At 40.1% G+C, this 10,989-nt stretch overlaps 1 protein-coding gene across 1 annotated transcript; it reads right to left on the bottom strand.

Annotated features, from left to right (window-relative positions):
- Nucleotides 1–1,108: 1,108 nt before the first annotated feature.
- Nucleotides 1,109–7,611, bottom strand: LOC140998222 (probable nuclear hormone receptor HR38). The gene is made up of 7 exons (XM_073468426.1): nucleotides 7,467–7,611; nucleotides 5,026–5,873; nucleotides 4,193–4,322; nucleotides 3,773–3,936; nucleotides 3,402–3,604; nucleotides 3,132–3,310; nucleotides 1,109–3,027 (listed from the first exon to the last, which is right to left on the bottom strand). Exons 2-7 carry the CDS (start codon nucleotides 5,869–5,871, stop codon nucleotides 2,765–2,767), a joined length of 1,785 nt encoding a protein of 594 aa, XP_073324527.1. The 5' UTR covers nucleotides 5,872–5,873; nucleotides 7,467–7,611; the 3' UTR covers nucleotides 1,109–2,764.
- Between the last annotated feature and the right edge of the window lie 3,378 nt (nucleotides 7,612–10,989).

Genomic DNA, 10,989 nt, shown 5'->3' with positions numbered 1-10,989 from the left:
TACTTATGATTATCAGGAGTGCCATGTCAGCATGTTAGCAGCTGATTCATGAAAATATCAGATCAAAGATTACCTATTATTGATCAGTGAGTCAGACCGAACTTCAATCTTGCAAAATTATATTCATATTTAATATACCATTCAAACACCCACTAGTGGGGTTGTAGTTTTTAGTTTGTATCCAACTGGACAGTAGCTCATCTCCTTTAAGGTGACTGATGTATGAAAGCTGCACCCTTACTACAGACAGCTGTAATGTAAAAACTCTCACATCCAATCACAAGGGGGAAATGGAAAACGTTTATGAAAAAGTAATATTGTTTGCTTTGAAAGTACCGAACCCACCCCACACACTGGTGCGTAGATGTCGTGGTCCACTCTCATGACTCTCATGAAGTGTTTTCCTTCTTGTAATAAATGACGTTGTCATTATGAGTAAGCAAGCCATATTATCTGGAGATAACAAGCACAGAAATTCTCAGCTTGTCTACAACAAAAACAGAGTACTGGATAAAAAGTTTGAACTGATCCTGGTTTGTGAAGAGAAGTCACGAGATCACCAGTTATCACATCAAGTTATTAGAGGAACATCGTGGCATTTCACTGAAAACCACAAATGTGAACTTCATGATGGCGCTAATGGAAAAGTCAGGGGGTTACCAAAGTCACCAGGAATCATCTTCTGGGAACCATGGGTCTTTGTACAAAATTTCACGACAATACATCTAACAATAAGCCACACTGTTGCACTTGTTGACGTGTTCCTACCTTACAATGAACACACAGTTCTGCTGTATACTCAGTCATGTGACCAATCCACAGCTGAAAACAACAAATGATTGGATATCACATGAATATCGGCAGCCTCATCCTGTAGACATTTTTGTAAGCAAGTACTTCCAAAGACAGAATATAAAATATACATTGTTTGAATTTGACACCCGGATTAAATTACATAAAGAGAAATACTCTTCTTCCCCTTCAGAAACTAGAGGAAACTAAAGACATATTTGCAGAGGCAGTACAGAAACTATAATCTGTCAAAGGTCACCTCAGAGGAACTATATCTCTCCATTTACCAGCATTTAAACAAAGGCAGACAGTGGTGTATTTTCAAAAAGATTTAATATCAAATATTCTCTTTTAATACTCCTGCACCCTTTTACGAAAGCCCCTGGCATTACTTTCAAAGTCCACACACACGTCCCAAACAACACACATACAGTAGGAGAAACAAGTATTCTTCATACTGTTTGAACACCGTTTTAAGTGCTCTTAGCTGCTCATCTTCTCATCACAGTTCACTGTGACTCCTTAAGATATTCCTTAAGTTCATTTTGAGATGAAAATAAAAAATAAATCCAACATGTAAAAAACAAAACAAATAGAACCTGCACAATTCAGAAGAATGTGGAAGACAGTAGGAGTTTTACGCACACGGAGTTGAGGTTCAAAACACATGCAGCCAAAGACAAGAAACAATGTCGAACATGAAACGTCTGCTTATGCATGTGGATTTTCAAGCGTTGTTAGGGTAAAAACAAATCATAGAAAAGGTATACTGTGACTAATTGTGGATATGAAGAGACTGAAATGTGCTGTGACTTAATTTTAATCCGAAAAGCTCTACTGTAGTCATGAATTTCACTGGCTCACATGTGAACAGGATTTAGTTCTTGTAGATCCTAAACCACCTGTCATCACTTGGTGTCCTTCCAGTTTAGCAGTGTGAAGAGTGTGCGGTCAAGTATTATGTGCTCTTTGTCAAACTGTACTGACACATCCTTCAGGCACATCGTATCAAAAGCTGGCACTGACCTGAAATCATATTCATCATTCATGAGTACAAAACTAATTCTGATGGTGACATTGAAGCAGATCGGTTAATTTCTGCAATAAATGGGTCTCTGCATGGGATGTTTGGAATGAAAATTCACTTAGTGTCACTCATTACGTTTCGAGGACTGAGGCTTTATAAAAGGCACTTTCATTCAGCAAGTCCATTTTTGTTCTTAGAAGCCCTAGAAATATGTCGTTACAAGGAACAGTGACCCTGCCAGCATCAGCCTTTACAAGGTGTGCAAAATGGCAGCACAAGAGTTATGGCAGAACGTTTTGTTTAGTTTAAGGCAATAAGGTTTGCAACTGGTAGTATCAAAATAAGAGTAAACTTTGGTCCGAGACCTTCCACAGGAGCACAAGTAGGACTAAAACTATTGTTTGTGATACAAAGAAAAAATTTCCCTTTTGAAAAGTAGGACTCTTTAAGGTTCTTTCTATAGCTCAGCTTCTTAGTGGGATCGAAAAGCAACTTTGAAAACATGCTTTTTAAGAGGTTAGTGTGTTTCTTTTGTTTTTTAAAAGCTGAGTATGTAACATTGCATTGCATCTATCCAGATATCCACGTCTTATTAGCTGCATAGCAGGACACATTCACACATGTAGCACAGCAATAAAGTCATTTTACAAATGCACACAAAAACATGTATAAACTGTGATCTGAACTGTAAATACCATATCAGCTCTGTCTATGACAGTTTCGCTGAACTGAAGTAAATCTTTATAAGGTACACAGGTACCATGTATTGAATTAAAAACTTAATGTTAGAAAAATAATGGTCTCTTGAACAATGTCAGACATTTGTCGGCACACACGTCAGTGTGATAGATGGAGGTTCACCAGTAGAGTCCAATGATAAAACTTCACATTAAGTGCTTTGTGTCTGTCATTTTTACAAATATCACGGTCGTGTTCATGTTTTTTTCAGAAGGGAAGAGTATCCATGAAGATTTTCTCCACTATTGGTGGAGGGGGGACCAGGTCCTCCAGTTTCAGGTAGAAGATGCGCTGTAGGCCTTGTGTGCATAGAGTCCTCAGTTCAGGGAGTTTACCCAGAAGACGAGAAAGATAGTTGGGCTGGGTCCGGCTGGCTTCTGGTCCGTTCCCGCTCACGTGTTCCCTTAAACAAGTGATCAGATGATTCTGAAAGTCCTCCACCCGTTTGGGCTCTTTGAGGCCATGGCGATCTAGATGTAAGAGATGTTCTCGTTAAAAAGACAGTTCTGAATATAAACATAAAATTAAAATACAGTCAGATTCTCTGCAATGAAAAGCAAACAGAAGCTCTCACCGGTGATGATAACTAGCGCTGCGAGGCAGGCGAACAAGGAGATGTCTAAGTTCATGCGGTGCAGGCTCTGGGAGAAATCCATGATGGAGTCAATCCAGTCACCAAAACTGCGAACGCACTGCAGTCGGTGAAGGACCACACCATTACAGAAGATCAGCTTGTTCTTTTCAGGATTGGACCTGCACAGTTTCAAATCAAGAGAACAATTAGCATATTGAAAGGTGCACGAGTCTAATGATATAGAAGTTAATGTTGTTAAAAGCAGCCGACCTGTATGCGAGTCGCAGAATGAAGAGCTCAACAAAGGAAGATTCAAGGAGCAGCTCCTGGTCCTCTGTGCAGAAATCTGTGAATCCTGGGATGGTTTCAGCCCAGATTCTTATCACATCCAAAGAACCGGTCAGCAGGTCATAAAACTGCTGGATATCACCGGCGTCCTCCTTTTCTTTCAGGTTGTCCACTGTCTCCTGGTACTGAGGAGGAAGAGGTGGGGAGAGTCAATGCTATTGTAAAGAACTGCAAATACCCTCAGTGAGCCGTTCACTGTCTATGCTTTCAGCCTCCATCCTGTACTGAGGTAACTGTAACTGATCTGATTGATACAAAGGAGCTCTGGACATGGTGCAAGTCGTGAGGTTTACCTTGGAGTAGTCAAGCTTGCCAATGGTTGGGTTTGAGTCTAAATGAGCCCTCACAAGAGAAGCTATGATGTTGACACTGGGGGTTGTGGATGAAGGCTCAGCCAGAGTCTTGGGTTTGGAAGGCAGACGACCCCGGCGACCTTTCAGGCTGTCTGTGCGAACAACTAAGAAAGAGACAGAAAAGAGGAGAGGAACGCTTAAAGCACACATTTGTGACTCTCACATGGCTGTCACTGCACAACGCAATTTAAAAAACAACTGCTGTATCAGTTTCAGTTTCCCTTTTTCTGCAGCTGGCACTGTACAGCTCTGGTTACATATGTCTGTCATTCTTAGCTTTGGTTTCACAAGACTGTCATTACAAACCCCTAGGTTTCTCATCATCACTGAAGGCTGTAAGAGAGTCTGACTTTGCATTACCTTCTTTGACCATTCCCACTGAGAGACATTTCTGGAAACGGCAGAACTGGCAGCGGTTTCTCCTCCTCTTGTCCACTGGACAGTCTTTATTGGCGAGGCAGACATACTTTGCATTTTTCTGTACAGTTCGCTGTCAAACAAGGAAAAAGAATTACATCACTTTTGGTTTACAATGCCGCACGCATATACAGAAATGCACCAATACATTTGCATTTTCTTTGTCTATTTTATTTATTTTTAATCGAGTCAATTTGTCTAAAATGCTTCACTCGTTTTGCAGCTGCAGTTCTTTTCGCGCCTTCCGGAACAAAAATACAAATTGGTATCGGTGTCACCTGACAGAGGTAATGTTTTAAAGTTTTATTCCTTGCTCACTCTGTGACGTATCATCTGATGTTTCCAGATGTTGTGGCATCAGATGACTAAATGAAACGCATCGTTACCTCGAGTGAAATTACAGATTTCTCTAGGTTTGAACACTGATGGAATCATTTGGGATAATTTACGTCAACAACCGAACAAAATATATAACAAAGGTCATGTCCTTTTTTAGTCATTTTATGCACAAATATTGCATATTATATCTTCACACAAAAACACAACACAAGGAAACACTTTTACTAAGGATCCCTAATGTTTGTGTTGTAACCAAGATGCATCTGGTGGACAAAATTTGAAGGTTTTCACTGTTTCTAAACTACCTTCAACATTTCTTTGCCGTTTCTGTACAATTTCTTGTTACTTATTGAGATATACACTGATATAGATATATGTTGTCTCAGTCAGACTCTACTCAATAGAATAAACCAGCAAAATGCTATTCAGCTATTTACCTTGAAGAATCCTTTGCAGCCCTCACAGGTGCGGACTCCATAGTGCTGACAGGATGCATTGTCACCACAGACTGCACAGCGGCCCTCACTGGATCCTGGGTTGTGGGTTTTTGGAGACATCAGGGCGCTCTCCATTAGCCTGGGGCTGTCCAGCGGTCCATGCTCCAAGGACATGGGGGGACAATGAAGAGGAGAGAGATGCTGCTGAGGAGACAGGAAGAAAGGGTCGTCCTGGCCTGGCTGAACATCCTGATGCTGCCCCAGGGGAGAGTGCTGCTCTGGTGTGGGGCTGAAGGTAAAAAAGGATAGCTGCTGGGCCATGGCTGGCTTATCAGCCACAGAGGACGGGGGGGCCGGGGGGGCCGGGGGATAGGGGCTGAAAGGGGAATCCCAGACAGGTGCAGGTTGGGCCTGAAAGCCTGGTGTTGGAGGAGAAGCAGCAGCATAAACCGGGCTGCCATAGTAGTCGGAGCCACACGAAGACAGCGTTTCATCGAAGCAGCTGAGCGCAAAGGATCCTGGGTAACAGCCATACACCTGGAGATCATCCAACTTCAAGGCTTGGCTCTGCATCTGAGGGCAGGAGTTTTCGGCTACCGCGGCGGGGCTGAATGAAACCGTAGAGGCAGGAGGAGAGGTGGTAATCTTGCAGGAATATGCATCAAACTCCCCCATGTAGCCAGTTCCCACCAAGGTATTGATGCTGGGCAATGAAGATGTAGACAGCTGGTCCTTTTGGCCACTGATGTCCATCATCAGCTTGGCACTTAGATCAGGATTCAGGAACTCAGAGCTGAAGTAGGCGTCATGGGGCAGTGAGGCATACTGGGCTTGTACACAGGGCATCTCTAGGACAGAGCACAGCAACAGTCAATGAAAGTAATGCCAAATGCTTGTCTATGTGAGATACATTTTGTTTATGTTTATTTTTATATATGCATCATTATATACATAAGAAAATTGATAATTGATAATTCTAAGAAAGGACTGAATGTTATGTATGTTTTTTCTTACTCGAACTGAAGGTCTAAGGACAGAGGGTGTCATACACCTTACAGATTGTGGCAATGTGATATGAGATTTCAGGCTATATAAATTAAAAATGTACTTGACTTGAACTGACTTAAACTTGTTGTACAATTGTACAACAATTGTAACAAATTCAAATGTGAAAGTTGTACTTCCATATAATAAAAAAAAAAAAATAGAAGTATTACCTGCTTTTGCTTTAACATCACTGGGGATAAGTAGCTGATAAGGAGTTGTCTGTTTAAACATATGTACTGTATTTGACAATGAAGTTCAGACATCCTGATAAATTAGATATTGCTTAAATTAATTGGGTCAGCATTTTTCTAATCCTCCCTCTGAAACCATCCAAACAGTAGCTGACATTAACACCCTCAACATGCCATTTCTCTGGCTTCAGGGCCATTCTTTAGAAAATGCAGCGGGTGGTCCAGTGGAGCAATCAGATCAGATATATTGTCAGATATTGTGTTACTGGCTGTTAATGCTCTGAAAACCTCTTTCAGTGGAGGGCAACCCTCTTTCACAGGGAGTGCTGCAGATTATATTTCAAAGTGGGCTAAATGCCAGCTGAAATGGGAAAGGTGGCAAAGCCTATTTTTGTGTGTGCGTGCGTTGTGTGTCTCTGCATGGTTGGGTGAATGGGCGTGTATCCACAAGTGCAAACTTCCTCACTCTACACACCTGAGCATTGTTCCAAAACTGTTCAAACTTAAATCAAATCGTTAAATTATTTTCCTTAACTTACAATCAAGCTCGACCTATGGGGAGAGCACACTGCTCAAGTGTCCAACATGTGTCTTATGTCCTATAAATACACCATACTGTACTCTATACTTTCTTCCAGTCCCGTATAGCAACAGTAATAGACAAATGCATAGAAGATACAACACGTAAATCATGAGAAAGTTGTTGCTGGTAATGAAGACCAGTCAGCTGGAGCAGCAGGAATCACACACCACTATACTCTACTTTACTTTAACTAATAATCATGTAACAAGATTTGCTGTTTACACTCGGTTGCCAAGTTTCTTAGGTACGCCTAATGAGCTAACACTAATGTTCAGTTGACTGTAGAGGCTTGAGTTTGTTCTGTCGGTGTGTTTGTTATATTTTGTACACCTCATTTATATCAGTGAGGATAGTCTAGTTGAATCAACATCACTGTGAAATAGTTTTCAACAGATTTTATCATCATTACCTTCATAAAGGTGGGATTGACAGTATTAGTTTTAGCAAGGTATAACAACAAGTCAGTCAGTCTTGTTCTATGTGCTTAAGTTATTATAGAAGTAGTTATAATGATGCATAAAGGCAAACATACACATATAACTCCCACCTCAGCATTAATGTGCCCCACTGAATAAATAAATATTAATACATGCAACAAAAAACAGTCTATTTTCTCTCACCTGGTTCATGTAAATATCCAGATTTTGAAGCTTTTCATTAATTCCAAACGAGTGAAACTGATGAATGTCACCTCTGCCAGCTGCTGTCAGCACACACACTCATTCAAACACATTCACACACACACACTGGGTCAGACCAATGCAGGAGACTCCACACACTCTTGTTTTATTTTGGCTGCGTCGACAAAAGGGCGGGTCATGCCCAAACATGGTGAACGGGGCGGTGGAACGTTCCGGGTCGCCAGCCAATCGGCGCCGGGATTGGCACAGACGTTCTTCCGTGTGACGCACGCACGGGATTCCATTGACGCAAGAGTCGGGGGAGCGTGCGTTCTAAATATAAACCAGAACGACAGCGGGGCTCACGTGGGGCTATTACTAGATGAAAAGTGCTAAAAATAGCTGTAGTTTGGAGGTGCAGACGTTTTCTGACTGGAAATGAAGATTATGTTACATTACGACAGGAAGGTGTGTTATCACGTGACACACCAGGAAACACCTGTATGTTTTCTGGATAAAATGTCCCATGAAACTGGTACCATCTGCCATCTGTTAACTAAACTTTTCGAGGAAAATGTACACACATCTGTTCTACATTGTTAAACACTTGTTTTGTTTTTTAAACAAACACTTGTGATATATATTTTTTTATGATTTTACAGGCACACTTTTGCTCATAATTTATAAAGGTCCTATTTTAAAGACATTTTGACATAGAAATTAATGAATGATACAAATGGCCTTCATCAATAAATGGTAAATTTAGTACAGTTATTTCACTGTTAACAAATAATACAATGCTTTATAAACCATTTATCAAGCAACTGTTTTTCTTTTTAAGTTTAAATTGGTGTTCATAATACTTTGTAAATGTTTAATAATTAGTGTATAGTTAACCATAAATATTATTTGGGATGGCCATTGTAAAGTTGCAACTGATAGAATAGAATAGAATAGAATAACTTTATTGTCCAGCCAAAGCAGGAAAATTGTCTCTGGTCTCACCAGGAAAATATGTTTGTGAACCTTTACGATTGCTTATTAAATGTTTTAAAAAGCATTTCTTTGAGACTTTTGACAAATTCTTTGACTCCTAAAATTCATATGAATGGTTATAAATGAAGCCACATCCAGACAGACTGTATCGTACTATCTCATGTGTGCCTTTCCACACAATTAATCCTTTGAGATTTCAGACCCACAAACAGGACAGTAGCAAAAAATTCTGGACCCTTGCCATTCTCTGTGGGCCTCTCACCACATCCAGGGCTATTCATTCCCTCCTCACATGATCAGAGCCCTATACTCAGCACCGCCTCAGTCCTACACGCCTGACAAATTACAACTGTTTACCCTTTGAATCCAAGAGGTATGAAATGACAAACCATGCCCATGTCACATTGTTATGTCATCATCATCATCAGACATTTTGCACTATGCATGTCACAGCCTCAGCTGCAGGTGTCCATTTGTCAGCATCAATTAAAGCATCACCCAATACCCCTCATGTCATAACTTTTCCACATCAACCAGTAAAACCACTGTACAGGAACACCTGAACCCTCTCTGGGGATCTCTGGGAGTGATCTGTTTCCTTTACGTATGAGGAGAGTGAGAGGGATCATTCAGGGTGAGAACAGTTGAGATTTTCTCTGAAGAGAAAAGAAGCTGCAGCTGATGCGAACACGCAGCTCTGCCTGGAATGAATGGAGTTAATTACAGGGGTTAGACTATGACGTTGTGTCAAGAACGGGATGAATATAATAAAATAACAGACAAGACCAGACACGTTCTTTCTGCAGGTCTCCTCCACTTATCATGCAGGAACACACACGCTGACAAGTAGAGCACGCATATCCTATAACAACATTGCGCACGGAAAGTGAGGACATCTGCAAGGTTAAATCATTAAGAATTAAACATATTGTAATGAATGTAGTTGTGTTTAGTTCAATTTGTAGCCTGTGGAAAGCTTAACTAAACATTGTTAATAAGTTTATTGTAAAATGTAGGCATGCATTGTTTAATTCTCTTCACGTCAATACACAGAAATGATGATATACATTGGCCCTAAATCATAAATATCAGCTAATGAGGCTACAGAGGTTCATTGTTTGTCTGCAGTGGTACAAAGTACATTTACCCAATTACTTAAAGTTGCTGTGAGTGATATATTTTTTTATCAAAATAAGTGTTAAATGGCTCTATATTCCAACAGTAGTCACTGTTATAGAGTGTTTGGTCAGTGACCAATGTCTCTCCTCCCCCCGCTCATGCAGTGAAAGAGAAAAGACATTTTGTGGTATCCCTGCCCACTTTATCCAATCAGGACAGAGAACTCCATAAGGAGGCGGTCCTGTCTGCTCATGAATGCGCAGAGAGCAGGATCCTCCAGTTGGCGATTCCAGCTGTGTTAATGTGGTGACATAGAGAGGAGGGAGGGGATTGCTAACTGCAACAGGAAGTTAGCTAAAACAACAAAGCTTACAGCAGCTTTTTTTCACAATTTTGAGATACATGGACTTCTTGGAATTCTACTTAATACTATGACTTTTGAGGTTAATATTGTATGTTTTATTCCACTATTCCAATTTTAATACAAAAATATAAATCAACTAATAAATGATGACATTTTGCTGTGGATCAAGCTACCCAGCCAGAGTAAGTGGAATTAGTCAAGGGCATCACTTTGTATTGAAAAGTGGTGAGGACAGAAGGGTTTAGATGAAAAAAACATTTTTGAATTGTCTTAAACATATACGATGTTAGACGAGGTAAAGAGGGGATCGTATGAGGTCAGAGTAGACATTTACAGCAGGAAAATAATTGCATAATGTTAATAATTCATTGAATCTTACTTGAGAGACATGCCCCCTGCATCCCCAATGTAAATGACACCAATAAAACCAGTCCCACCTTTACAGGCTGAAACATTAAAATGATGCTCACACATTAATTTAAAGCATCTATGATTATAATCCAATAACAAGCTATATACAGTATTGCTCTGAAGTGGTCCAATACACATAATGAGTACTTTAATTTTTGGCACTTTTAAGTATATGCTTGCTCATATTAATTACCCACTTTTATTGAAGTAAAATGCAAGAAAAATAACTTTTACTTCTTTTACTTAAGTGATGTTTAGAAGAAACGTGTTGTTGAGAGGTTGACTTCTCCGCAGCCTGATTTTGTGATTTACACCTGAAGCATAACCACTGTCTCTTTCCTTGAGTATGACAATCTCACTTGTTTTATCTAGTTTCTTCTACATTCTTGAAACATGTCAATTTCTATGTATATTTGGTTAATATACAGTTGTTACCATAAAAACATTGTTGACTTCAAGACAGAAGGCTTGTAAAAATGAGATTTCTGATTGTCTTCTACAGACATATTTTCACAGACATGTCCCGCTCGTCTAACAATAAGCAGACCAAACAAAGATAAAAACTTCTGATCCTGACAAGCCGAGTGACCTTTACCGGAGCGAATTCAGTCTTGCTTCATCGGCTCTGAATAA

Source organism: Pagrus major, chromosome 6 (genome assembly GCF_040436345.1).
Source record: "Pagrus major chromosome 6, Pma_NU_1.0".
Lineage (NCBI taxonomy): Eukaryota > Metazoa > Chordata > Actinopteri > Spariformes > Sparidae > Pagrus > Pagrus major.
The sequence above is the reverse complement of the archived record's forward strand: the minus strand, read 5'-3'. Positions and strand labels throughout refer to the sequence as shown.

What these genes read in the sequence shown, in the direction of transcription:
- LOC140998222 (XM_073468426.1), bottom strand. Translation starts at nt 5,871, where the DNA reads ATGCCCTGTGTACAAGCCCAGTATGCCTCACTGCCCCATGACGCCTAC. An exon ending in AGTGGGAATGGTCAAAGAAG is followed by an intron (nt 3,937 to 4,192) that starts GTAATGCAAAGT and finishes TCTCTTTCTTAG; the next exon opens with TTGTTCGCACAGACAGCCTG. An exon ending in AGCGCTAGTTATCATCACCG is followed by an intron (nt 3,028 to 3,131) that starts GTGAGAGCTTCT and finishes TCTTACATCTAG; the next exon opens with ATCGCCATGGCCTCAAAGAG.